This window comes from Cadophora gregata (genome assembly GCF_030347475.1).
Source record: "Cadophora gregata isolate MNR1 chromosome Unknown scaffold_11, whole genome shotgun sequence".
In the NCBI taxonomy this organism is placed as follows: Eukaryota; Fungi; Ascomycota; class Leotiomycetes; order Helotiales; family Ploettnerulaceae; genus Cadophora; species Cadophora gregata.
This window is the reverse complement of record NW_026695934.1, coordinates 1,164,746-1,185,688: the sequence shown is the minus strand read 5'-3', so window position 1 is coordinate 1,185,688 and position 20,943 is coordinate 1,164,746. Positions and strand designations below refer to the sequence as shown.

General features: G+C 49.2%; 7 protein-coding genes across 8 annotated transcripts; 3 read left to right on the top strand and 4 right to left on the bottom strand.

The window, feature by feature from the left end:
• Window positions 1-754: 754 nt before the first annotated feature.
• On the bottom strand, window positions 755-3,692 carry DIA4 (Serine--tRNA ligase, mitochondrial). The gene is made up of 2 exons (XM_058495758.1): window positions 1,866-3,692; window positions 755-1,509 (listed from the first exon to the last, which is right to left on the bottom strand). Exon 1 carries the CDS (start codon window positions 3,574-3,576, stop codon window positions 2,053-2,055), a length of 1,524 nt encoding a protein of 507 aa, XP_058354486.1. The 5' UTR covers window positions 3,577-3,692; the 3' UTR covers window positions 755-1,509; window positions 1,866-2,052.
• Window positions 3,693-3,936: 244 nt separating this feature from the next.
• ONS95_002495 (uncharacterized protein) lies at window positions 3,937-5,683 on the bottom strand (the record flags this gene model as incomplete). Its single annotated transcript, XM_058495757.1, has 2 exons — window positions 3,937-5,209; window positions 5,259-5,683. The coding sequence occupies 2 exons, from the start codon at window positions 5,681-5,683 to the stop codon at window positions 3,937-3,939; spliced, it is 1,698 nt and encodes a 565-aa protein (XP_058354485.1).
• A 333-nt stretch (window positions 5,684-6,016) lies between these two features.
• On the top strand, window positions 6,017-8,845 carry ONS95_002494 (uncharacterized protein; the record flags this gene model as incomplete). The annotated part of the gene is made up of 1 exon (XM_058495756.1): window positions 6,017-8,845. One exon carries the CDS (start codon window positions 6,017-6,019, stop codon window positions 8,843-8,845), a length of 2,829 nt encoding a protein of 942 aa, XP_058354484.1.
• Window positions 8,846-9,432: 587 nt separating this feature from the next.
• On the bottom strand, window positions 9,433-11,573 carry ONS95_002493 (uncharacterized protein; the record flags this gene model as incomplete). Its single annotated transcript, XM_058495755.1, has 2 exons — window positions 9,433-11,329; window positions 11,407-11,573. 2 exons carry the CDS (start codon window positions 11,571-11,573, stop codon window positions 9,433-9,435), a joined length of 2,064 nt encoding a protein of 687 aa, XP_058354483.1.
• Window positions 11,574-11,896: 323 nt separating this feature from the next.
• Window positions 11,897-14,126, top strand: ONS95_002492 (uncharacterized protein). 2 transcript variants are annotated; one of them, XM_058495753.1, is made up of 2 exons: window positions 11,897-12,635; window positions 12,755-14,126. In XM_058495753.1, the coding sequence occupies exons 1-2, from the start codon at window positions 12,567-12,569 to the stop codon at window positions 13,844-13,846; spliced, it is 1,161 nt and encodes a 386-aa protein (XP_058354481.1). In that variant the 5' UTR covers window positions 11,897-12,566; the 3' UTR covers window positions 13,847-14,126. The 2 variants fall into 2 exon arrangements, with proteins under 2 accessions (XP_058354481.1, XP_058354482.1); XM_058495754.1 differs by having other exon boundaries at window positions 12,691-14,126.
• Window positions 14,127-15,334: 1,208 nt separating this feature from the next.
• ONS95_002491 (uncharacterized protein) lies at window positions 15,335-16,876 on the top strand (the record flags this gene model as incomplete). The annotated part of the gene is made up of 1 exon (XM_058495752.1): window positions 15,335-16,876. The coding sequence occupies one exon, from the start codon at window positions 15,335-15,337 to the stop codon at window positions 16,874-16,876; it is 1,542 nt and encodes a 513-aa protein (XP_058354480.1).
• Window positions 16,877-18,010: 1,134 nt separating this feature from the next.
• ONS95_002490 (uncharacterized protein) lies at window positions 18,011-20,554 on the bottom strand (the record flags this gene model as incomplete). The annotated part of the gene is made up of 6 exons (XM_058495751.1): window positions 18,011-18,740; window positions 18,788-18,874; window positions 18,923-19,179; window positions 19,236-19,719; window positions 19,825-20,225; window positions 20,291-20,554. The coding sequence occupies 6 exons, from the start codon at window positions 20,552-20,554 to the stop codon at window positions 18,011-18,013; spliced, it is 2,223 nt and encodes a 740-aa protein (XP_058354479.1).
• Window positions 20,555-20,943: the final 389 nt, after the last annotated feature.

The following is a 20,943-nucleotide window of genomic DNA, read 5'->3' as shown; positions in this document are numbered from 1 at the left end:
CCTCGCCCCCAAGTTCTAGATCAGTTCAACAAGAGTGCAACCATTTTGGAGTCAAAGTGTCGCATGAACTTCTCCGGGCCAGAGGATCTTTCCGCAACAAAGCACAAACTTTGTCATAATCCACAATCTACCATGCCTAATAATCAGGTACCCCTTGCATTAGTCCGCCCAAGCATTATTACAACAAAAACAACGGTCCTCCTCCGCCGGTCGTCCGAAAAAAGACATCACCAAGCCAAACAGCATCCTGGGCAGCTATCAGACCCTATGATCCACATAATAAGGCAGATCCGCATTGGATCGCAACAAAGAGATCAGCATAGCACTTTTTATCCCGGGGTACACCTACGGAGTCCCGTTTGTGCAACGGAAGTAGCCATCGGACTGGGTCGTGGCGTAACCCCGTCCGGCCGGCTTCTCGCTTATGATGTCTTGTCAATACGAAATACGGCGCGTTCCTTACGGAGGTTCTTTTCAGGGGCTTGCGGCGAGGACCGAACGCGAGATAGCCAAAATTCAAGCATTGGCAAACTCTAGACTTACTGTATTCATTCGGAGTCACTGAGTCATGGTCTTTGATTTTGAGTTGGCCTTCAGCATCGCCGCTTAAGACAGGTCCCGTATTTGACGATGTCGTACATCGATGGATTGATCTCGGAATATTTGGTGGTCATTGTATCGAGGGAGGGATTTTTACTTATTGTTGTAGCAATGTCGACACTCGACAGGGCTTAGCTCGGTAAGCTACTGACTTCCTTAACCAGGTTATCAGAATCTTGGATGAATGTTTAACAAAATTTGATTAAAGTACGCAAAGGAGAATTCTCCAGCAATCTGAATATGTGGCTATATATTCCGTGATTCCCTTAGTGACCACGTTCATTCAATGATTCTCAGATATTAGGATCGGCACATCTGACAAAACCTGTACTGTAAACTCCTTTCTGACGATACGGTCAACATCGATGTGACCATCCGGAAACGAACAAAGTCTGGGTTACCAGGTAATATCCCATATGATCAGATGACTGCAACAAAACTTTACAGCATTCTAGATCTTCGGAGGATATTCATTAAGATTTCAAGATCATAATTTCATCCTCGACATATTAAGTAGTCATGGACATGAAAAAAGAAGACTGACACTGTCTCCTAATTGTGAGTTGTGAGTGATTTATAGGCATAGTGGTACTTGCATGGTATTCATGCTGGCCCACTGCTCCTAATCACTCGAATATCAGGTTATCGGACAGGGCATCTTCATGGCGTGTTGGTCGTTGTCAGGCCCACGGCTTGTACTTAAAATACTTGCTAATTTAGGCGTCGCGAGAATTCCTTCTCAAGCCATTGATATATGCTCTCCCTGTGCCCCGTCGCCTACTCGGAATCTGTCCTTGTCCGGGCCTTCGCTGACCGTTTCTGCACCCAGGTCGGGGAGGGAACAGCTCCGCACCCAATATAGAGCGCTATACATGCCTTGATTGATGCTAGAAGGGACATTGTTTTGAGCTTTCAGGTGGTGAGCCTCTCGCTTTGGACTTGTGCAATTGAAGAAAGCAAGACGTGAACACCGACAATGTCAGGATAGTGTGTAATGATCGTGCGAAATCTGCTCTGGTACAGATTTTGCTCCAGATAATGTACTCCTCTGCGAGATCAAGACCACAGATTGAGGCATGAACAACTGGAAATGGCAGTAAAAACAGGACCATCAGTCCAAATGGGCTGCCAGTAACCTCAACTGCTGTTATAATGCACACAAACCAGTGAAATCAACAACAAGAAATGAGTTGGAACAAAACATGAGAATAATTCGTGATCCCATAACCGTGGTGCAGGAGCCAAACTAAAGATCACACACTTACTAGATGTCGAATACATAATTCGCTCAAGTAGATTTCAATTTTAGATATCTTCCGCAGTGGCTCAAGCACAGCCATTTGGCGGCAACATCCAGAGAACATGGTAAAAATCGTCGTTCTGAATGCCAATCAGGTATAAAGTGAACGAAGATGGTGTACAATTTATCTTACAAGGCCATTTTCCGTCATATCAACGGCTCTTCTTTTGGATGACATGCTGCCCGTCCATCCAAGGCCAAAGTACCTCGGGTATAGCAACTTCTCCTTTGGCCTCGTTCCAACCATTCTCCAGAATAGCAGCAATGACTCTGGGTACTGCCAAGGCAGTTCCATTGACAGTATAGGGAAAGGCAATCTTGCCACCGAGTGTCCGAATGTCGACTCTGGTGGCCAGTCTTCTAGTCTGATAATCCGTACACGTGCTCACCGATGACACTTCTCCCCACCCATCATCTTTGGGTCTTCGTGAAGGAAAGAATGCCTCAATGTCTCTTTTGCGTGTAGCTGAGGCGCCAAGATCAGTGCTAGGCATTTCGATTATACGGCAATGCAAGTTGAGATTCGTGAAGATCTCTGTTTGGATAGATATCATTTCGTCGAAGATGATCGTAGAAGCCTCAGCCGAAGGGGCTGTCCATGCAAACATCTCTACTTTGGTGAACTCGTGCACTCGGTATAGTCCCTTGGTGTCGACACCTCTTGCCCCAGCTTCCGCTCTGTAGCTCCTTGAGACACCCACCCGCTTCATGGGTAAATCTGCCTCTTCGAGAATTTTGTTTGCTTTCATTCCAGCTAGAGGGATCTCGGCTGTCCCTGCAAGACTGAGTTCTGGCTTCCGTCCCACATCGCCTGCATTCTGCTGGATATTGTAAATCTGTTGTTCTCCATTTTGGTCCCTTGGCTGGAATCCACAAGCTGCTGCGATGTGACTATACACCATACTCGGTGGGCTGACCATTCCCCATCCTCGTTTCCTAGCTACGCTGAGCGCATATTGTACAAGAGCTTGCTCGAGCTGCGCTGCTTCGTTCAGAAGATAATACCATCCCCATCCACTTGTGGTTGCTGCCCCAGCAAAATCCAGCAGGTGAAGCTCAGTACCAATGTGGACATGCGAGCGCCATATTCGATCTGATGCCGTGGGATCTGGCTCCGGGTGGTCGTTGATATATCCCACCACTGTAGGATCGTTTCCTTTGGGTGTCTCGTTGCTCGTAATATTTGGTATTGCTGCTGCCAATGCATCAATTTCCGTCGTAAGAGCTGTCTCCTGTTCCTCAATCTTAGATAGCTGTTCTTTCAATATTTTAGCTTCATCAATTATCTCCTGCTTCGACATCTGCCGAATGCGCTGGACCTCGTCAGAGGACTCATCACGGAGGGTGGTCGGATTGGCGAGCTGGAGCTTCAATCGATTGTTCCGCTCGCGCAGGCTGCGCGCCTCACGCTGATAGGCGTGCCATTGTTCGAATAGGCTGTTTATCCGTGCGGGATACTGAGCCTGAGTTTTGTAGTTGCGATCGAGGCAATTTTTTTCGTGCAGCGCGGCATTCTGACGGATGTGTTTGACATCGAGTGAGAATTTTGGGGCAACTGAGGGGCGAGGGGTTTCGGATCGGAAGGATGTAGACGAGTGAAATAGACGTCGCGGAGGGCAGGGAAGAGTTCGCAAACGACATTGTAGACAGGTGAAGCTGCGTCGAGGTATTGACATTTTGTAGTGTCGAAGGTCGTTAGCTTTAGGAGCTTCAACGTTGGAGCTCAGCTATCCGAGCTTCAACCCCAATTCAGAAAAGGTAGCGCCCCACAGCAGGTATTTATTTAGAGGAGTTCACCCAGAATTTTGGCACATGAGCTCTTCACTGGGACCACGACTGGGCCACTAGTAGCATTACATTCCCATGGAGTCATGATGGGATTAGATACATATGCGGTGTCACAAGGCAGTTCACCAAAACGAGCGCTATTTAATTCAGCCATTGATCTGAGCCATACATTACTTTGGGTATCATAAATTTTCACTTGAGGACTTAACATGACACTTTATGACAGACATCACTTTCTACCTTGCCCATCATCCCCACAAACCTAAGGTCCAACTTGATCTTTCACCACCACCAGTTTTGTTGAATGCCCCTGCGCCCATACTCTGTCTTTGGGAAGAGCTGCTGATTTCACCAGACTTTGACGCCCCTGAGATACCTTGTTGCAGCCACTGCTCTCGCTCAACAATCGATATAGCAGGAATCTTCAACTGTGAGAGTAGACTTCCTCCAGACCATGCTCCGAGGGATTCCACGGCTCTCAAATAGCCAGATTCAGTAGGTGGAATGCCTTTGCTGGCTTCTCGTTTCAGCACATCCTCGATTGGATCTGATTCTTGCCCCTGATGAGCTGCAGGATTTGTTGCAGGTCCTGATTTCTCGTCCAGTTGTAAGACCTCAGTAGGGCCATCTTGCCGCGGCCGGGTTCGTTGCAACTTCGTATTTGAGCGTAGCTGCTCCACGGCTTTGCCTGTAACTGGATCCCAACCTCGTTGTTCGATGAGAGTAGCTACCTCATACAGAACTCTATTTTTCAGTCCGAGAATGCGTGAACCTCCTCCAACAAAAACGACCCTGGACATGCAGACCGCTCGCAAATCAACCGGTAATTGAAGAAGACTCCTGTAAATCAATAAGTGAAGAGGCAATTCTTCATCGTCTAATTCCTTCTCGGGTGTCCCAAGTGCAAAAAGAGCATTTTCGCAAGGCTCTGCTAGGTCCGAAGTTGAGAGCTCCAAAGTCCTTCGCGGCTTAGTCGACCTAAGAGGTACCGAGACAGTAGCATCTTCATCAACCTTCTCATTGATCTGTAGATCTCTAGTGCTTGATCTCAATTCATCCTCTTCAACAACAGGAGTAAGCCCCCTGTCAAACGACCTCTGTTTCAGCTTCTTTACTGGCTTACACCAGCCCATCCGTTTGAGAACCTCCTCGCACTCGTCAAAGCTTGGCAATTCCTCATCTTGTGGTTTATCTGCAGTCCCTATGAGGTCGATAGCTTCTGAGAGCATTTTGAATGTTGCTTCTCCCAACATCTTCATCCCTCTGACAGATCTCGTGCACTGGACTTCTCTGTATTCATACACTGCAGTAATTACCGTCTCAGCCCATCCGACATCTACAACCAATGCAGACCGTAGGCCAGCTGCGACTGTTGTGAGGACTGGTGCTGACATCAAAGATATAGTCGGTGGTTGGAAATTCGCAAAAAGGGTGTCAAGTATCGTAGATAGTAGAGGAAGCGGCAGAGTAGAAGGAATAGCCAAGAGCATACGTCTCGGACGGGAGTCTATTAAGAGGAATCTATGAATGATTAGAAATATATCCTAAACGGTCTCAGCAAACTACTGACTTTGTGAATGCCTCCCTTACTGCCCTATCAAGTTTGTCCCCAACTAGGCCCATGTCAAGACTTCTTAGATCAGGTTTCCAAAGCTCATAGCCTTCTCCCCAGCCCTTCGTTTGTACATGGCTGTCCTCCGATGGCTCATAGTCTGTTCTCCACCTCCTTAGATCCCCTGGTCTTCGTTGTTCCTCTGGCCCAAAATCTACCACTGCCTTTGGCAGCGCATCTCCTGCAAATCCAGCTCGCAGATATCGGCTCCCAAGCTCGAGTATTACACAATCTTCTTCGGCACGTAGAGTGGATGGGGATCCGAAGGTAGATGGTATCGTTCGCAGAGGGGTATGGGGGCTCGCTGGTGCGCCTGGCTGAGTGGACGTCGGTGACCGGATATTCGCGACGCTTCGATGAGATGGTCCACTTGGATTCGACATCTTGTTACATTTGTCCAAGCTGTGCGTTAATATCTCAATTCGCTATAAGCATTACTGAATTTCAAAGCGTGGTGAGGTTGCTTTGAAGCCGGCAAAATTACGGTTACCGTGCCCACCAGTGCCGACTCGGCCTTGAAAGTCAATTTCAACGACAATCTTTCAACAACCCCTCATACTCCGCAATCAATTCACGTGCGTTGCTTCTTCCTTACATAACTATATTTTCTGTTACTCGATATCAGTAAATTGCAGTGCATAAGCATGAAATCATAATAGTCTCGCCCATAGCGGACTGGAAGCTGAATTGTTGTTGTTTTTGTTTTTGTTGACACCATGGGTATTCCTGGGATCTACGACGAAATTGGACGGGGTGAAAGAGTCTCCTTATCCAAGCTAGCTATCGAGAAGTTCGAGGAGACAGGTCGTCCATTCAGGCTTGCCATCGATGTCTCCATTTGGCAGTTCCAAATTCAAGCTGGACAAGGAGGATCAAATCCAGCTATTCGGACGCTGTATTATCGTCTTATACGCTTACTAGCAACATCGATACAGCCCTTGTTCGTTTTTGATGGCCCGAAGAGACCTCAACTCAAACGAAATAAGAAGGTCGGAAGAGGTGGAGCATCGGCTTCGGATATCGCCACCAAGCAGCTATTGAGATTATTCGGCTTTTCGTACCACAACGCTCCAGGAGAGGCCGAAGCGGAATGTGCTCTTTTACAACGACATGGGATTGTCGATGCTGTACTGAGTGAGGATGTTGACACACTCATGTTTGGATCTGGAATCACGTTACGAGATTGGTCGTCTGAGGGCTCAAGGGGAAATAAAGCTCCAACTCACGTTTCACTTTTTGATGCGAAGAAAACTAAAGAGGGCAAAGCCGGGCTGGATAGAGAAGGCATGATTCTCGTCGCTCTTCTAAGTGGAGGGGACTATGCTCCTGAAGGTCTGAAGGGGTTCGGTGCAAAAATAGCATGTGAGGCTGCCCGAGCAGGATATGGAAAGTCACTATGCAGGATCTTGAGATCCGACGAGGATGGCTTGGCCAATTGGAGGAACAATCTGGTGCACGAGCTTCAAACCAATGAGGGTGGGTTTTTCAAGACCAAGCACAGGAGTCTTAAAATTCCGGACGATTTTCCAAGCAGGGAGATTCTGGGATATTATACTCACCCTGTGGTATCATCGGCAACAAAAATCGAGAAGCTAAAAGATAAGATCATATGGGACGGCGAAGTGGATGTTCCTGGTCTTCGAGCCTATGTCAAGGAAGCATTTGAGTGGACAAACAAGGCAGGAGCCTCAAAATTCATTCGAAATTTTGCTCCGGCCCTGTTGGTTCATAAGTTACGACTTCGAGCCGATCGACGAGACTCTGGTTATGGTGATCTTGTCCTTACACAGATGAATGAGATGGAGTACGTGAGAGAAATTTGTGGGAGGAGGGAGCATTTTAGTATGGATGGTAAACCAGAACTGCGAGTTGTCTTTGCCCCACTCGACATCGTCGGTCTAGATTTGGAAGACGAAGATGAAGATTCAGGTGACTACGGACGAGATGGTCTTGCGCCAGTAAATGACGATGACCAGATCGAGGCATATGTATCCGAGGACGAAGCACCGAAAGGTAGAAGGGCGACAGCGCCGTACGACCCTACCAAGCCGGACAAAGCCTGGATACCCGAATCGATTGTAAAAGTTGGGGTACCTCTGAAGGTGGAAGATTACGAAGAAGAGGAGAGGAAAAGGAAACTTCCAAAAGTAAAGGCTGTCAGGAAGTCAAGAGCAGCAGCCGTGGGCGGCATGCCCAAAGGTGCCATGGACAAATTCGTCAAAGTTTCCAAGCCAGCTGAAGATGAATACGTCTTCACAAAAGCGCCAGCGAGAATAACTGCTGCCTCACAGCCAGTTCTCCCTCCTGTCTTTCTTGCTCCTTCTCTGGATAGATTTCCAACATCTCAACCAGTTTCAAGATCTGAAAGCAAGGTGTTTTCTAACTCAACACAAACCAGTACAGATGCACTTCCCTCGAAACTTGCCAGGAAACCACGCACCAAAACCAAGATGAATGTTCCCATCAAGCCCAGACCGAATGCCAATCCATGGTCACTCGCTAAACCAACGACATCCTCAGAGGTCAATCCCTCAATAACTAAATCTCTAAGCAGTCGAATGCTGAAACCAAGAAGTCCGCCAGCATCATCGCAGCAAGAACCTTACTACATCACATCCAGCCCTCTAGCCTCACAGGAGTCGGCACCTACACTATTACGGGCTACCTCAAGAAAACATAACCGCTCCCCATCATCACCAACACCGCCACAGGTTTCTGAAACAGAGATAAGCCTCCCAGATACTGTAACTATCTCTCGCCGCACGCGAAAAATCCGGTCTCACCCTGTCAACACTCCATCAAAAACTGCTACTCGCCAGCCATCTTCCCGATCCAATTCTCCATCTCGGCCGTCCTCTAGGAAGAAGATGTCGCCAGGTCATAAAACTGTATGTAGCTCACCGGCCAGTTTGGATACGTGGCCATTGAGCTCCGAACCATTAGCGAGAAAACCATCATTCTCTGCTCCTGCACGGTCCCCTTCTCCTCGCCCATCGATGAGTACTGGAAATGAAAGCTCGAGTTTCAGCACGGAAAATTTTGATGAAGATGAACCTGAAGATCACGATGAAAGCTACAGCGACTTCCCCAGCATCCAAAATATGCTGTCCCCGGCTCCTGCCTCTACCCCAGGTCCAACCACATCATCTTTCACGTCGGAATCAACGTCAACAACGACCAAAACTGTCATTTGCCTCCACTCCTCGCCTCCTCAACCAGTTCGATCCTCCCAATCCTACTCGGCCATTAATCCAATAACATCCTTCTTCACATCTTCCTCCCAATCCACTAAATCAGCTCTAGTCCCGAAATCCGATTCGGCCTACGTAGAACAGCCATCTGCAAAAACCGAAGCAGTGCCGAAGAAAGGCAAGCGATTCATCACATTGCGCGAGAGTCTAGAAGGGTCCTGGAAGGAGATTAGTGAGGAGGAAATGCTAGAGAAGGAGAAGGGGAAGGTGAGGAGAGCTGGAAGGAGTAAGATGAAGGAAGTCAAGCGATGGAGGTTCAGCGAAGTCGAGATGTTGGATTTGGCTGGTGATTGATTCACGATAGGTCTTGAGGGATTTAGGAAATAAAGATACAGAACCGAACGGAGGAAGAGAAGTGGAGGTTAATTAAGTACTGTAATTGAAGCAACGAATATGACGAAAGTAGAACTAGAACAAAATCCATTGTGTTTTTGACGTGGACACTTTTCCTCTACGTAGCTGTAAACATATGTGCTACTTGCTGCAATAGGTGCTTGTAAAATTGCAACAGCAGCGAGCAACAATGTTCTCACGATAAGATAGATCTACACAGAACAAGATAGCCAGTATCAACTGGCCAGTCACTTGCTCGAAAGCCAAACTTGCTCCTCGCTAGTTTAACCTCTATTGAAAAAGAATGTTGGTCGATAGATGGGTAAGTTGTGCCTCAATAGGCTCATTCTTTCATTTTAGCATTTATCTTGTGCTCATCGAACCAAGCCAGTTCATCGATCATTCTATCCTGTTAGGCCACAATGGCCGTGTCCATCCATGCCGCGTCAATTCATAACATCACATACCACGCCATGCCATGTCCTCATAATTCCAAACAACGCTCCGTATCCCAAAAACAACACTCCCGTACTAAAAACACCCAGAAACTATCGTCCGGGAGGTGGTCTCGGACCGACGATTTGTCTCCTGCCAGACCCGATACCCTGAGTACCCCTATTCTGACCATCACCTCCAGTATATCCAGTCCATTGATTGACATCCCATTTGCCGCCAATCCCGCCACCAATCCCATCAACACCATCGCCCTTTGGAACCTTGTTCTTGACTTCCTTCTGGCTCTCCTCCCACTCTTGCTGTCTTTGCCGCTCCATCTCCATCTCTCTTTCAAGCAGAGACTTTGATGCCCAGCCTGAAGCTTTGGTCTTCTGCTGCGAGGCTACACGGCGGCGATCTTCGGCATCACGTTCGGCTGCGCTGTCGAAGCCGCCAATTTCGTTGGAGTACGTTGTGTTCGCTTGTGCTTGTCTAGGTGCCGGGTTAGACGATAGGTACCGATCTGTGCGGTTTTGATTGGGGCTGAAGTGTTGCTCTGGGGACTTGGCAGAAGCGTATTTTGCGGGATCGGGAAGAGGTCGTGAGGAGCCTGTGTTCTGCTTCACGACTCTCGGTGGGAGAGATGGTGTGGGCTCTGGGAGCGGACGAGGCGATTTAGCAGGTTGTGGAGTATGCACCGGTTCGTCGGAATGCTGTGATTGCCATTGCTTTCGTAGATAGTCTCTCTCGTCTTCGCGCCAAGATTCATCCTCATCTTTTCGTGATGGGGCACGTGGGCGGCTTCTTGAGCGAGACCGTACTTTGGCATTCTCTTCTTTAATCCGGTTCGACATGTCATGATCTTCCGTGGCCTGTCGGCTTCGTTGATTCAATTTCGCTTGTCGCTCTCTTTCGTATTGACGTTCTCGCTCGCGAGCTTGCTCAAGCTCTTTCTCCAGTTCCTTGATACGACTGCTCTCAGAACTTTCTCCGTTGCTGCTCCCTCTCGAGAAACCGTTCTCAGCTTGGTACTGGCTCAAAAACTGTCCCCTAAGTCTCGCATCACTATTACCACGAGCCCTCTTGCGCTCATCCTGCAATCTAGCCTCGGCCTCGCGCTCTTCTCTTTGCCTCGTCTCTTCTTCCTGACGCCATCTCTGCTCTTCCTCCTCCCATTTTCGCTTCTCTTCCTCGGCTTTCTGCCGCTCGCGCTCTCTGACCTTCCTCGTCTCCTCAGCCCATCTCTGTTCCTCTTCTATTCGTGCTCTCTCTTCCTCGGCTTGTTGCGCTGCAACTCGTCTTTGCTCTTCCTCTTCAGCTTCTATCCTTTGACGCTCTGCTTCAGCTTCTTGCTCCTTTCTCTTTTTCTCCTTTTCTGCCATGTTCGGAACACTCGGACCAGCACTTGTGATCTGCCGTCTTCCTCCGAAAGACACGCCCAAGTTTCCTTGACTGGCACCACCCATATAACCGTATTGTGCGATATTCCAAGCTGGAGATGTAGCTCCTTCATCGGATTTCTTGCTCCAACTGCTCACACCCGGTGATATCGGATTTGTGCTATTCTTCGTTGGACTCCATCTCCCGCTATTGGAATCGCCGGTTCTCGTAGGCGTTAAAGAAGAAGGGGGTCTCGCATATGCTGACGATGTATTGCTGGCATTCGACGCCCCACGTCCTCTGTTCCCGTAACTGCCCCCTCCAACTGCGCCAGATCCGGTTCCTTGCGGGCTCATATATCCATTCCGTGACTTCCCACCAATGGGACTTGGGAACCGCGAAGGGTTGATACGGTTCGCAGCTCTACTGAACGCGCCTAAACACTGTAATACTTGCGCCGGATCTTTGGATTCGAACAAATCAACTGTGAGAAACGTATCGTGGGATTGAAGGTTGAAAGGCGCGGATTTGCAGGCATCGAGGAAGAGTGAGATGTTTTCCATCTGCACAAAAGGCATTACGGCCTTGGCCTTGAATCGTAGTGTATTTGGCACCGCAAGGTTAACCAGCCTGAAGTAAATAATGTTAGTAATTGACGTAGATATCAGATCACAGACCGCACAGGCCGGGAAAACATGGAAACATACTTGCAAAGAGCCACTCCATCTTTGAGACTATCCAAAAGGTCACCAGGGGCAAGGCGCTCTCCTAATGAATCTTCTATGAATGTTTTGACTTCGTTCGCGGCTTGCGGAGTGTATCGATCTAAGCGCAATTTGCGCATATCTTTGTCGAGGGAAGTTACAGAGGCCATGATTGCGGTTGATTGTGGTATGACAAAGGATCAAAGTCCGTCGACGTGCGAGGAAACATACAAACTCCTTTCTGCCTTCGCCTTCGCCTTCAATATTGCATTATTGCGTGGCAGGCGGGCGCATGAATTGTGGCGGGGCTGGCATATTTGCCAAGGCCAGAAGGCTGGCCTGACGAAAATGAAGGTTGCCCTGAGGCAAGTATATTTGAGAGCACCTGACTGAAGCGTGATGCTGGTACATGTGACACTCTTCTCTTTTTAACAGCAATATTAGACAATGAGATCTTTTGTATACTGGTTTAAGTGTCTTGAATCTTATTTCTCGTGTCAAGAAACGAGTTTCATCATCTCGAACAAACTAGCACGTGTCTCGTCGCTTTCCGGCCCGCATCCAAATGGAAAGTCACACCACTCTTCATCCGGCAAAAGTGCTCTTGGCAGACCAGCCTTTTTGATTTTCACACCCGAGCCCAAGCCAGATGCAGCAGCCGGGGAAGCCCAGGGTTTGCATTGACCGCCCTGCTGACAAAGACCCACCCTAGAGGCAGATCGCCAATCATGTTCTTCCCACTCTGGTGCCTCAGGCTGCTCGAGTATCCCTGTCAAGCTAGACCCTAGCGCAGGTCACCCTTGAATCGCAAGCTCTTTGCGGTTGGAAAGCCTTCTGCCATTTCTGATTCGCCTTGCCCGTGAAGCTTCCGTCGTCCCCAGAGACCGACCAGCCCAGCGCTGCGAGCGAGCGTGAGCCTTCCCTTTCTTACTTCTCCATCCATCTCTAGGCTTTGTGTCCCTTTCCTTTCCTTTCCTTCCCTCTCACCCACACACCATTTAAGTACACACCGCACTTCTTCCCTTCTCATATCATCCTCTTACTCTTCTTTTCTCTCCCTTCCCTCACTTCCTTCTTCCACTTCTGACGTCTCAATTCCTCTTGGGACTTCCACCGATTGTACCTCTACTCTTCTTCTATCATTCATATCATCTCATCTCATCATGAGATCGTTCGAGCAATCATACTCCTCTGATCCTGTCCTCACTCTACCGGCTCAACACCCTCACCAAGTAAGTGTTCACTCTCTTCTCAGCCGCGTGTGGAGTTCACTATCAATGCCTACAGGCGCCAGTGAAGCTCTACAGTTCTCCATTCCCCACTTGAACACCAGACATTGATTACTCTGTAGTCTTCGTTCAACATGGATTCGAATCGACCAGTCTTCAACACTCCATTCACCAACAGCATCCACCAGTCGCCAGCGAACTCCTCCTGGTCAAGCTTGACACCAACCCAGTCCACACCGCGATCCGCTGCTGGTAGAAAGCGATCAAGAGACGAAGCTTCCTCGAATCTCGAAGAGGATTACTTCCAAGTTCCAGTGCCTGTCATCCCCGAGCCTGAGAACGAGGATGAATGGGAATACGGAGAGGGCATGGTGTTGATCAAGAAGGGCACAGGGTACGTCACTGACTCAACGAGCCAGACCGGTACCTGGCAAGAAGAAAAGGCTGCGGAAGAGCAAGCGAAGTTAGCCGCTCAGATCGCTGCCGCCGCGGAGAGACCAGTGATTCGAGCTACCAAGAGTCAACGGCTGAACCTGAGCGCAACGCCTGCTATCCCAGAGGAGGTCTCCCAAGAAGCTGCGTCTCCCGGTGGATCGCCAGAACGTCATACAGAGCCTACCGTTGATATGTTCACACTCCACTTGGGCATCGGATGGTCTTCGATGGATAATGCGGGACCAGACATTCAGGCTGCAGCCCGAGGCTGGGCAAAGTTCATCGAAAACCACTTCCCTGTAACCAATGCGAAGATACAGCTTCAGAGCAAAGGATTATCAAGCTATCTCGTCGAGGCGAATGAGGGATACTTTCTCTTCGGCGAAGATCTCAAGCAAGGACGACTTGTCAGTACCAGCCTCGAGAGACTTTGGGTCAATCTGAGAGGTCCTGCTCCTGTCTTCGATGGTGACTTGGTCATGGAGGCTGGCCAGACTCCTAAAATTGACGCGCAACTACTCGTCGAGGGCGCTATGAACGGAATTCCGGTCGTTGGGGTCGCAAATGGCATCAATCCACCTTTTGGGGGAGAACAAACAATCAATGGAATGACTGATGTTGTTGACTCGCCAATCACCAACGGGGGAGTTAGTTCGAATGGGATTGTTGGCAACGGGGTACAAGTGATGAATGGAATCGCATCGGCCAATGACATTGGCAATCTGAATGGCGTACATAAGCCACCTCAATCAATTGAGGTAGAAATGGATATGAGTTAACGGCTATATCACGACACATTGGACGGGGTATAAAAATTTGGGCGGGACCTGCTTCGATCTGGAGTTCAGCTGGCTATTGCATTTAGGTTGGTCGGGGAGGGTCTCAGAGAAGGGACAAAGCATTTGTACAATATTTCTGGGATCATTGGGAAGGATGTTTGGCGGTAGGCAGCTGGAGGCAAAGTTACGGCCTTTAGCTACGCAGCAATTAGCATCGACAGCCTTCGGAAGCAAAAGTCGGTCAATCAGTGAATACATGATATAATAAAAACGATTCCAAACCAAGTTGCCACTGAAAAGTCTTGCAAAAACCCTGTGAGCAGTAACGAAGACCTGAAGCAAGGAACCAGGCGGCATGTGACGAGAATCCAGTGATCTGACTGACTCGAGGTTAACTCGGAGTGAGTGAGGCGAACGGAAGTGGACTGGTGCTCGTGGGTGTTTGCCTCCGGCTCAACTACTGGCTCTTCTCTGTCCTTGCCTTGTGGGCAGCACACTTGTACTATAGGTACGGAACTAGAGCGCACAAATAATAATGCAGGACTTATGAAAACGGAGCACAGCCAATGCAGATCTCACAACCCTCCCGGCTCGCACTGATTGGGCCGAAGCTGACGGACGGCCAATGCCAATGGAATAATAATGTCTCGATGCTGGAAGCAGACAATCCCACTTTGCGGTCCAGCTGCCAGCCTGCCACCCTCCAGCCTCCACTCGCACCGCATTTTCAGGTTCCTGGTCCAGATTTTCAGGTCAGCATACTGCCGGCAAAAGGACTGGCCGATGTGCGCTGCTGCAACCGGCAGCTCCAGGATCTGATTCGAGGAATCCCAGATGCAGCTGCTAGAATATGCACGGCTATTGGGCCACGGCAGGTCCAAGACCAAAACCAAGACCTTGCTTGTGATCCTGTTGCTGGATGCCAGTCGCCACTCTTGAACCACGAACCGAATCGTAGGAACTGCCCGGTTGCGGTGCACCACTGCTGCACCGCTGCGCAGTGAGTGCAGTTGCATTGCATGCTTGAGCGCGATTGACTGCTGCAAGCGTGAAGGCGTGAGGGCAACAGACTGAGAGACAGAAGCAGCGGGAATGCAGTGCGAGTGCATCGCGCTCAGGGGAAGGACTGTAGTCAGTTCTCGTTGCGTCGCCGACTATCTTGCCGTTCCTGCTTTGTCTTTGTTGTTGAGAAGCTCCGACGCGTTTCGTGACAAGACGCATATATTACTTGAGGCGCTCTGTTCTCGAATAGTCCTTCGAGGTGTCGAGACCGTGGTGATAGACAATAGGATAGGAGCACCAAAACATCTGGGAAAGAAGGACCACTCCACCCATCTGCGCTTTACGAAAGCTATCTCAAGACTTTGGTACAGCCGCACCTCACTCTAGCAAAATGGTAACCGTGTATTGATTTCGGGTATGTTATTCTGCCTCGGCCGAGCCTTGCTTCAACTGACCATGGTAGCAACAGAAAGGCTGGCATGAAATATGGTCTCACAAGTCGAGCCTTCCCAGTCCCTGGCCCTTCGAGGGCCCTCCTCGGTCGTCTCAAGGTCTTCCAGGCATCGTCGGCATGGCAGATCTCATGCTGGAGGGTCTTCATTCGTTCCGCAGAACGAATTCCCCGTTTTCAGTCATACGGGTGACGTTGAGATACTAGTCAAGGCTGGCTCCCAAACGAATCGATACCTCCTCCATCGTATAATTCTCACACAATGTTCCGGTTTCTTCGAGGCAAGCACAAGTCAGGAATGGTCGAAAGCGGGCAATGAAGGCGGCGTGGAACTGGCTAGGATAGGTGAGGACTTGGGCAGCGAATCTGCGAGGAATAACAAGAAACGATGGAGATATGAGCTGGATGCTGGTGCCAGCGACGATGATATACCCATGCTGGTGCAGAAAGATAATACGCAAGCATCTCTTTTCGGATCAACAGATGCTCGGCCTCCGCCTGTACGCAACAAACCACCGTCGTCGAACCCTTCCTTCTTTCGATCAGTCGCAAACCTCTCGCTTTCAACTCCGCAAGCCTCATCCGCTCCTCCTCTAAGTCCCCAGGACCAAGATCTCTTAAACGACTACGATAACCTCTTCCGAATCTTTTACAATTACCCTCCAGCCCTTGATCCAATCGACATAGCAACCGCTTACATTCAGTGCAAGTCCCTTCTCACACTTGCGGACCTGTACGATGCCCTCGCTGTAGTTGGTCCAAGAATTGATCACCACCTTCTTCAATTCCAATCGCGGCTCTGGAAACAGATTGCTAAATATCCTTCCTCATATCTAAGACTTGGCTACCTAGCGCAATCCAAGACCATCTTTGAAGAAGCCCTCATCCATGTTGTAGGCGCATGGCCTATGGGAGAGCGCCACATTCGGCATCAACTCCCTGACACGGTTCTCCACATCATCGAAGACAAAGTGGATGAACTAGACGACCTAGTAGGCAAAATCGAAGGTCGTCTCTACCGTATGAATCTCACCACCTCGAGAGGCGAGAGAGTGACCCCCCACAACAACTACCTTGACTGGCTGGCCATGTCTCTATTCAGACAATGGCTGGCAGACGCCACCTCACCTCCTCCTCCTCCACCTATTCCACGAGCCTCGCAGTCTCGCAACGGAGGTGGTCATGCGCGGAACAACACCATCCAAGTAACCATAGCAGCAATCCACCATACCAACCAAACAGTACAGCAATTCCATCCCTCGTCATCACTTTCTTCCTCGTCGTCTAACGGGCCTGTAAACACCAACCCGCATCTTGGCCGTGTCTTTCGCACACTAGGGTCCGCGCCTTCCTCATATCTCGGTCATGATGAGTGCAAGAGATTCCTCAAACTCACGCCAGAGCTGTACTCTCGTGACAATCTGAAGAAGTTCGAGAAGAGACTGGATGAGATGAAGAGCTTGGCGAGGGAAGTGGTGAGACCTCTTATGCGAAGCAGCTTACTTGGTGAGGGAACGCATGTGAGCTACCTGGTCTGCACCAGAGTAACCGAAAGGGATTTTCCATGGAACGAATAAAGGGCATGTCAGCAATGATATCCGGAGCATAGCAAAGACCAAGAGAGGCCAGGGGTGCTTGGAGCACGGGACGGCACACCACAGCATACACCAGGGGCAAGAGATTGTCCATTACGAAGTTACGAGACGCATTTGATTTTACTTATTTTGTTATCCTTCCAATGGACAGGTATCCTACGGGTGAATGGAAAGGCAGATGGCAGTACATTGTTGGTTGGATGGAAATGGATACCCTAGCTAGGCGTTTGGATTGATTTGCATTTACGGACGTAAGTGAGAGAAGAGTGGGTATATACCAACTGATAGGTGTATGTATGTACGTAAAGCATGTAAGTAAGTAATAGGCGACAACATAGGATATGTCAAGATAATTCTGTGGAAGTGCTGCATTGGGTTGCCTTGTGGTTTCACAGGTTAAGTAGAAGATGGCTGAAGGAGCATGTCTTCGGTAGCTTCGATATCTCGGATATCGCCGAGATTTTTCACCTCCATTCCAAATGCTTTTATAGATACAGGGACGAGTTTGGCACTGCTGGAATCCTGGCACTCACAGCACGCTCAGCACTTTAGCAGCTCCAAGGACCTCGCTGCTCTTCCAAAACACACGTAAAGAGCTCAAGGCTCAACAGAGCCAATCTGAACCTCGAAATTAGCGTAGGGAGTTGATGACCTTATCAAACATTCATTTCGTTTTCGTATGAAACGTCTTTTTCATTTCTCGTTGTCTTCACTACTCTAGCCATCTCCGCCTCGTGTCTGGATTCATTACCCCCAGTCAGCTGAGATCTGACCACCCAAGTTTCCTGGCGCCATTTAAGAGATTTTTGCCATGATGTTAGTGCAATTATCATCTCTTCTTCTCTTTGTTTTCTATTTCTGTGTCTCTGATATAGCCTCCGAAGAAAAGGAGAGGGCTTGGTAGCAAGTTGACCTCAGATCGCTAAATCCTCGCTTCTTGTCAACAACTGGGCAGTTCGCTACCAAAAACAGCACATTCTAATGCCCGACTGCTATCTCGCCCATGGAAAAAGAGCGGAGCGGAGTGAGTATGAAAGCGCCAGCGCAAAAGAAAACACCAAGGATCAAGGCCTTATTGCCCCCCCTATCCCTCTCTATCACCAACCTCGACTCAACTCAAGCACTCCCAAAATTCCTTGGCAATCTATTCTCTCCCTCTTTGTAAGGAATCCCCGACTCCTCCCTCGCAAGATCATTAACCCACCGTCCTTCCGGGACAACACCCTTGCCATTTGCCCACTTATCGGCGAGATAGAACCACGCCAGCGCATTCCCCACCGTCCCAACTTCATCGCTCACACTAATCTTCGCATACGCACACATCTCCTCATACATCTTCTCATCCGTCCACAGCTCCAGGAGGTGCCTCGCCACAGCATACCAATCCCCAGCCTCGACCAAGAAACCATTCTTGCCATGCTGGACCTGTAGCGGGATACCGCCACAGTTCGTAGCGATGACAGGCTTGCCTTTATGAATGGCTTCGGAGACTTTGACTTCAAACCCTTCTCGAGTGGAGAGTTGGAGGACTGTATGCGATGCAGAGAGCAGGGTATTGAGGAGCTGGTCATTGGGCGCGAGACGCATGACTGAGATGGAGGAGAGGAGGTGTGGGAATTTGGTCTCGAGTGTGCTCATGGTTTGGTCGAGGATGATGGTTCCGTCAGGGTCGTCGACGGAGCCGTTGCCGCAGATTACGAGTTGAGGGGCTTCGAGGCTGGGGTCGTGTTTACTGAGCAGACGGCGGAACTCTGCGTAGGATTGAATGAGGTCGGGAATACCTTTTGCGGGGTCGAAGCGTGCGATTTGGATGAAATATTTCTTGAGGGGCCATTTGAGTTGGGTCCTGTGAGAGTCAATGGGGTTTAGGAAGGATGAGCTGGAAGGACGGACATTCTGATGGCGTGGCATTTTTCGTTGTAGATGTGACCGTAGTAGCCTTGATCCCACTCATTCATGTCCTTGTTGAGACCATCGAGCCTGACAATATCAGTAAATTGTCTGAGGACTTTGGGAGTCAGAAGTCACCAATCTGTAGTGGCAGGAAGATATGCCACACTTGATGCTGGAACATTGCTAGGAACAAAAGATGGAATTGGATGACTGATAAACATATCGGCAAGTTTGATATTTTGCCACAAGAATTGCCAGACATCTGACTGTGGAGTACCCTCTTGTACAGCAAGGTCACCTCGGATTTGGATGTGACTTCGATAAAGAACTGGTCGATTTGGAGTCAAATTCTTGATGAGAGGAATCAACCCTGGCATTTGAGGATCATCAATCTGGCAATGTCAGCTCCTGCTTTCTAGAGGAAATCTAGACCGGCACTTCGACATACCATAATGACGTCTACACCCCCTTCTTCGGCCGGGCGTAGAGGTCCGCCGGGAGATAGCCAGTATCTCTTCGCATTATCTGCGATCCAATCCACAAGAACCAGCTTCTCTTCGGAACTGACACAAACACCTGGCTCCGCGACACCTTGAAGGATATTATGGATGGTCTTGGTGATACGGAACACTCCTGGCTTCGGTTTTGGTACGTACCAAGTAAGTTGAACACCTAGAAGATCCGCAAGTCGGACGAGTGCGTGTCTCATCAAAGCTACTCCACCACCTTGTGGTGTGCTGCTAAAGAATGCTATTCTTGTACCCATCTTCTTGAGATTGGTGGCGAAATGCATCATGGAGTCCCACGTAGGAGCATCACACAACCGCTTGAAATCATCGATGCTTAGGATATGCGCTCTTCCACCGGAATCAATTTCGACGATGCCTCTGTAGCCAACTTGCAGTAGAGGAGCAAGGTTGGGGCCGAAGTGCCTTCAAAATTGTTAGCATTCGTTAAGTAGAAACAAAAACAATTGTGCCGCGATGCAAAGTACCTGAAGTAGCACAAGACATTGATTGAAGCTAGGGCACACTTACATGATGCATTTTCGAGCCATTGAATCGGCTTGCTCATCCACGCACTTTGAGCTCCAAAAGTTCTTACCCTTGGTGTTCCTTTCGAAACCTTCAAGCTCAGGAACGATTGTAACAGGGACAATGTCTAGCTCAAGCCATAGCCTGGAACAGAGTCGAGGTGACTTCTTCAAGAGTTCCGCAGGGAGTCCAGCACCAATAAACTTTGCAATATTTGTATGCTCATACTTTTCCAGCTGGGTGACCACATAGTCTGCAATTGGATCTTCGCCCTTTCCGACAGCATCCTTGAGCTGGATGGTTTCGACCGAGAAGTCGGTCAGATATGTACTATCGTGGATAGCAACTGCAATTACGGCTGAGTCGTTATCGCTGAAAGCAACGGCAATGCCTGCAAAGAGGGGCTGAACGAAAGTCACCAAGTCAGCTTGCATATTCTGGTTGTACGGCTTGAGACTTAACCACACACCATGAGAGAAGGAGCAAAAGGGCCTTCCTTATCGGCGAGGAGGCTGGCTCTGCGAGCTCGTGTTTTCGAAGGCTTCGTCTGGAATCGAGCGCCATTTTTGAATGCCATTAGAGCCCAGACATAGGGCCGAAGACTCCGGGGTGTACTCCGAAGAGGACTTGGGACTCTGGAGGGCGGTGTCATAGCTCCATCAGCAGAATTGGAAGGTACACCGCTCAAAGTAGAGTTTGGATGAACGGATTCTGAGTGATTAAAGTCGGACATATCGACAACGTAGAAGTAAACCTATACTTCCGTGACTTTGCTCGACCTTTAAAATGCGAAGGGACTTTGCAGCTATTGGTACTTCTAGCTTTTATGTAATGGATGAGAGAAGAAGGTGTACGAAGAAAATTGAGGAAGTGATGCAGGCAGGTCACACAGGTCGTGAGCGCGAGGCTGTGGCATGGACAACAAGCTACCCACGGTATCGTTCTTCGTTTGTCGTACGAACAATCGAATGGTGACCTAGACCACGTTACCTGCCCTGTGTGGTGACTGGTTATGACTCGGAGTTCGGCGGTGTTACTCGGGTACAGAAAACAGATTGTGGCGAAACATCCGTGAGATATCAAGTTCCTAGGTATCCGACTCATATCACGATGTCATGCCAC